At 59.0% G+C, this 5,852-nt stretch overlaps 1 protein-coding gene across 1 annotated transcript in view; it reads left to right on the forward strand.

The window, feature by feature from the left end:
- SYMPK (symplekin) overlaps positions 1–5,852 on the forward strand; it is a 32,594-nt gene that overhangs the window by 19,772 nt on the left and 6,970 nt on the right. Inside the window, exons 11-15 of the mRNA XM_023535235.1 lie at positions 591–973; positions 1,968–2,049; positions 2,266–2,379; positions 3,326–3,473; positions 4,398–4,611. Of these exons, the coding sequence (XP_023391003.1) occupies positions 591–973; positions 1,968–2,049; positions 2,266–2,379; positions 3,326–3,473; positions 4,398–4,611 (941 nt within the window). The remainder of the gene's footprint in view (positions 1–590; positions 974–1,967; positions 2,050–2,265; positions 2,380–3,325; positions 3,474–4,397; positions 4,612–5,852) is intronic.

The following is a 5,852-nucleotide window of genomic DNA, read 5'->3' on the forward strand; positions in this document are numbered from 1 at the left end:
CAGGGCCTCGGGCCAGCCACTGCTCCAAGCCTCACTCCTGTTCTCTCATAAAACAGACGATCGCAGCTCCACGCAGGTGACAGGGAGGAAGAAATGTGTGGACACGCGTGTGCCCCTAACTCAGGGCCGGCCGCAGGAACAACTCCGCAGTTGGAGGCAGCTGTTGTATTCTTTCTTCTTTGCAGTTGATATTTTTATTTTTGTTATTTAGATTCAGACATACCTGGTTTAAATACTGATTCTGCTACTTGCCGGCATTGTAACTTCAGTCAAGTGACTTTTTCCCCAATTTTTGAAGTTTGTTTTTAATTCACCAAGTAGTATATGAACATACTCTGTTAAAAAATATTTCCTGCTGTAGGCGTAAAACTAAAAAATAAGGGATTGTAAACTGACAAGGTCTTTGCAGTCTGTGAGGTCAACCAAGGGTTGCCTCACCTATAAAAAAAAAATATTTCCCGGCTACAGAGGCCCCTGCATCCCTGCCCCCTCCCCAGAGGTGACCAATACACACATTAGGGAAATGGTTCAAGATACGGCTCATAGATTTATTCTTTGATTATTGATTGCTTTTTCCTCCCACACAAAAGGAGCCTGTTGGGCATAAGGATGCTTTCCTCACTAACACCAAGTCTGCACTGGGGTTCTTTGAGCCTGGCTGGGCGGAGTTGCGAAGCACGATCGTGGGGTGCCCGGGATTGCCTGTCCCCACGCTGAGACACTCGCTCTCCTGTCAGGTGCGGGTAAAGATCCTGGCCAGCCTGGTGACGCAGTTCGACTCCGGCCTGAAGGCCGAGGTCCTGTCCTTCATCCTGGAGGACGTGCGGGCCCGCCTGGACCTGGCCTTCGCCTGGCTCTACCAGGAGTACAATGCCTACCTGGCAGCCGGCGCCTCGGGCACCCTGGACAAGTACGAAGACTGCCTCATCCGTCTGCTCTCCGGCCTGCAGGAAAAGCCAGACCAGAAGGATGGGTGAGGGGGACGGCCCTGCCCGCTCCTGTCCCTAAGGGTCCCTCTCCTGTCCTCCTTTTCCTTGTTTCTGACCACGTCCCTCTTCCTCACCACCCAAGTCAGTCCCCAGTGTGCTCCTCCCGAGTCTCCCTTCCCCCTCTTCGGGCTGGAGGCCCGTGGCCTCTGTGTCATACAGCCCGGTCTCGACCCCGACTCAGTTTGCTCTCTGACCTGCGTCACTGACCCTCAGGGCCTCCGTTTCCGCTCTGTAACTAACAGTGCCTTCCTCTCGGCTGGTTTCGGATATTGACTTCTCTCCATCCCCGTCTTTTGCCTGAATCATTCTGTACCTTCCTCTTTGTTCTCGACCTCCAGCTTATCTTATCTCCACATAGCAGCCCAGGTAGCATTTTAAATCCTGTCTCGTTGTTTCCACACTGAAAACCTTCGGGGGTTCTCCAGTGCTCTTGAGATCAAATGCAGCCTTCTCACCATGTCCTCTGAGACCCTGTGGGACCCAGTCGCCGCCACCCTCTTTAGCCCTCTTTTTGCCCGTCTGCTCCTTGCCGCCCCCAGACTGTAGCCAGATGGCCTCTTGTCTTCTGTCCTCACACACGCTAAGCTCGGGGCTCGCCACCTACCGTTCTGCCCGGAACGCGCTTCCCCCACTGCATGGCTGGCTCCTTCCCACCCACCAGCGTCAACTCAAATGTTCTCTCGTTTGTGGCCACCACATCTAGAATAGCAAGACCCTTTCTCACCCTACTCTGCCCTTCGTTGCTGTGTTAAATGAGTAAAAGTAGGGGTCCCCAGTTGACGGGAGAAGCAGTTTCAGAGAGGCAGCATCTGTTCCCGTGTCCCCCAGCTGGCAGCTCTGCTCTGTGCAGGCTCCGTGACTGGGAGTGGAGCGCTGTCTGGGAGGAGGGTCCTGCCAGCTCTGCGCTCTGCGATTCCACAGGACCGGGAGGCCGGGTGGCCACTCAGCAGGCTTTCCCTGTCCCTCCCCCTCTGGCAGAATCTTCACCAAGGTGGTGCTGGAGGCGCCGCTGATCACCGAGAGTGCCCTGGAGGTGATCCGCAAGTACTGCGAGGACGAGGTGAGGGCAGGCAGGTGGCAGATCTCCCTCTGTCCCCTGCATCGAGGTGCAGGCGAAGCCCCGCTCGCCACAGCCTGTGGCAGGTCCGAGGGGCACAGAGCCTAGACCTCGTGGAAGGGGTTGTGCAGGGGCAGTAGCCTATGTGAGCGAAGCCAGGGCGCCATCCCTGCGGCCCACTGCAGTGGGTTAAGCTCCGGTCCCCTCCCCCCGCCACAGAGCCGCACCTACCTGGGCATGTCCACCCTTCGAGACCTGATCTTCAAGCGCCCATCCCGCCAGTTCCAGTACCTGCACGTGCTGCTAGACCTCAGCTCCCACGAGAAGGACAAGGTGACTCCCCACCGTCCTGCCGTGCTGTGCTGGGCCACGCTCAGCCCCTCCCCTGTCCCGAGTCACCAGCCCAGCCGGTCCCACGTTCCGTTGGGAGCTGGCCTTCACGCAACAGTGTTTGGGTGGTGGTTGCTTTTCCATTTATGACGTCACGAAGCTGCTTAGACCATGCACATGTACACACCCTCCCGGGGAGGACGGTACCATTTCCTTCTCCCACCCGTGGCAGTGAGCCCTGCTTAAGGCCCGGGGCTGTGTGGGGACCTGGGGGACGCTGACCAGGAGAGGAACAGCTTGGCGAGTGGAGTCGCGCTCGTGCTGGGAGCCCTGGGGAGGGGCCCGAGCCGACCGATGGCGATGGCGGGTGGGCAGCGGAGGGGGCTGAGGCGGGCTTCCGGAGGAGGAGGAGGAGGTGTGGGCCCACGTGGGGCGAGAGGTCCCTGAACGGCCCTGCCCCAGCCTTTCTCCAGCTCCCTTCCCAGCGTCGCGTGTTCAGCAGACCCCACCGCGTACTTGAGCGCCGCCCTGTGGTGCCACCGGGGACAGTGCAGTGCCCAGGACCAGCCGCTGTCTTCATGGTTCCCAGCAGGGATTGTCTGAGTGAACCGGGACATAGGGACATAGCTAGTGACAGGCATTCCAGGCAGTGGGAACCTTTTGTGCCAAGTCTCAAAGCCAGGGAGGGCGCTGTCACTTCTGAGGAAGTGAGGAGAGCTGGGTTGGAGCGTAGCGAGCAAGGCAAAGCCGGTGCGAGGGGGGCTGAGCAGATAGGCGGGGAGGTGATGCGGGGCCCCGAGCTGGGCCAGGGAGCCCCTCCCGGGCCGGCCACCGGCCTGGGCGCAGGTGACTCAGCCGGCAGGCCGTTCTCAAGCTTGCGCTCGGTCACACGGTGCTGCCAAGCGCAGAGCGGCCGCCCCCGCCACCATCTTGCCACTGCTCTCCCCAGGTGCGCTCCCAGGCCCTGCTGTTCATCAAGCGTATGTACGAGAAGGAGCAGCTGCGGGAATATGTGGAGAAGTTCGCCCTCAACTACCTGCAGCTTTTGGTCCACCCCAACCCGCCGTCAGTGCTGTTTGGAGCTGACAAGGACACAGGTGTGGTGCAGAGTTGTCAGATGCACGTTGGGGACCTGCTGTGGCCTAGGCTCTGGGCGGACCCTGGGAGCAGAGCTGGATGAAAGCCGAGCGAGCCCTGCCCAGCCTGCTGGGGAAGCCTGCAGCCAGACAGTAGCAACCAGAACCAGCTGACCCGGTTCAGCGGAACCAGGGAGAGCGCCCCGGTGGAGGGGACAGTTAGGCTGAGCTGGAGGACAAGGAGAGCGGGCCTCTGGTGGGGCTCCAGGAAGGGCCAGGCAGGACCGTCACGGGCCTGTTCCCTCCGCAGAGCCCTGGCCCCCCAGAATTATATATGGGGAGATCTGGGTCCCAAGAGAAGGGACCGTTAAATTGGAAGTTCGGGCTGTGGAAGGAATCACGGCTGTCCAGGAGTCCGGGAGCCCGGGCACAGCCTGGGTGCTGGGGGTGCTTCCCCGCGAGCCCCGGGGGCGGGGGAAGCACCAAAGAGGAGTCGAGCAGCAGCGCTGTAGGCAAGGGAGCCGCACGTGCACAGGCTCCGAGGGGAGCCCCAGGAGGACTCAGTGTTGGGGTGTCACCAGTGCACAGAGAGGCCCAGGTTAAGGGCTCCCCAGACCGGGCCTGGCAGGTGGAGCACGGTGAGGAGCTGGGGATTTATCCTGAAGGCACGGGGCAGCCATGGGAGTGCTGAGCCTGAGAAAGATCCCTCTGGCTGCTTTGTGGGGTCGTGGTCAGAGGTGCGGTGGGAACTCGGTGCTGAGGCTTCTAAAGGGGAGCAGTCCTGGTCCCACCCCACTTCCCTGATGACTGGCTTCCTGTCCTAGGACAGTTTGCTTCCATGTTCAGCTCCCTTCTGTGTCCATCCTCCAAGAAGGGACACACTGGGGGTGAGAAGGAGTTGGTGGGGGCTGGGGCCAGCCTGATCCCCACCCCCTGCCTTGTCAGAGGTGGCAGCGCCCTGGACCGAGGAGACGGTAAAGCAGTGCCTGTACCTCTACCTGGCCCTCCTGCCGCAGAACCACAAGCTGATCCATGAGCTGGCAGCCGTGTACACTGAGGCCATCGCTGACATCAAGCGGACGGTGCTGAGGGTCATCGAACAGCCGGTGAGGCCCCTGAGCCCCAACTCCAGCTCTTCCCCCGGAATCTCCACCTTGACGTGAGCTAAGCACTAAGGCTTGTCACCCCAGGCCAAGTGGCCCTGTAGTCTGTGGGTGGTCTGCACATGCGTCCATCTGCTCATTAGAGTACAGGGTGGCCCCACAGTTAAGAGCCTGGAGTTGGCAGACCTAGGTTCATTTTCTGCCTCTTCCTTTCTCACTGTGAGAACTTACACCTCTTCCATAAAAATGGGGGGAATGATTCAGTCCCCCAAGCTTGTCGTAGGGATCCTGTGCGAATATCTGTGTCACTGGTATCATTTCTGAGCTGGGTTTCTCCTGTCTGGCTGACGGGAACCTCTGGAGCCACAGCGTCACCCACCGGAGAAGCAACTCAGTTGCAGACTGGCATCTGAAATCCAGGACATCTGTCCTGTTGATTCGCAGCTGGATTTGAAACCACTTTCTTGTCTCTGCCCATGACTTTATTATGAAACATTTCCACATAATCAAAAGGGAGTATGGTGGTTAGTTCCCACACACCTGCCGCCGGCTCAGCCGTGTCCTTCCCTGTAACGGGGCTAACAGGCTCGTGGTGAGGAAGCAGAATCTTCTCCCCATCTTCACCGTGAGTTCACGGTGTGGGCTCCCCGGGGTCAGACTTGTCAGTTGCACTCACGATTTGAAGTGTTTATGGGGCAGAGGAAGGCGACCCCTCGAAGCGTGGCGCTCGGCCCCCTGTGCTGGGTGCTCACAGCGGCAGGCTGCAGAGCAGCCGCAGGCCAAGCCCTGACCTGAGCAGGTGGCCAAGCTGGGCCCTGGCAGTCATGGGAGCGGGTGGGCAGCTTTCGCTGATGCCTTTGGAAGCCAGAGAAATCTCCCAGGAATCGAAGGACAGGTCGGGCATTAAAGGTCAGGTTAGGCCAGAGATGACAAAAGGCACGGCCTGCCGCGCAGGAGGCCAGCACTGACAGGCCTGGGCGCCGCGGTAAGTCTGTCGCTCGGAGACTGAGTGGGAGACGGGACACTTCTGCCCTCCCCCTCCCCCACCTTCCCCAGATTCCCCCCAGTGGAGTTGACATGTGACATTGTATTAGTTTTTAGACAGACAGCATAAATGAAGTGATAACATGTATATATTTTGAAATAATTACAGTAAGTTAACATCCATCACCTCATATAATTAGAATTTCTTTTTCCAGCGGTGAGAACTTTTAAGATCTACTCTCTGTCACCAGTTTTTATCCCAGAGTCCCAGCATCCCCACAGCCATCCTGCCCTTGACACTTGGGCCTCCCTG

The sequence above is a fragment of the Pteropus vampyrus genome, unplaced genomic scaffold (genome assembly GCF_000151845.1).
Source record: "Pteropus vampyrus isolate Shadow unplaced genomic scaffold, Pvam_2.0 Scaffold138, whole genome shotgun sequence".
NCBI classification, from domain to species: Eukaryota; Metazoa; Chordata; class Mammalia; order Chiroptera; family Pteropodidae; genus Pteropus; species Pteropus vampyrus.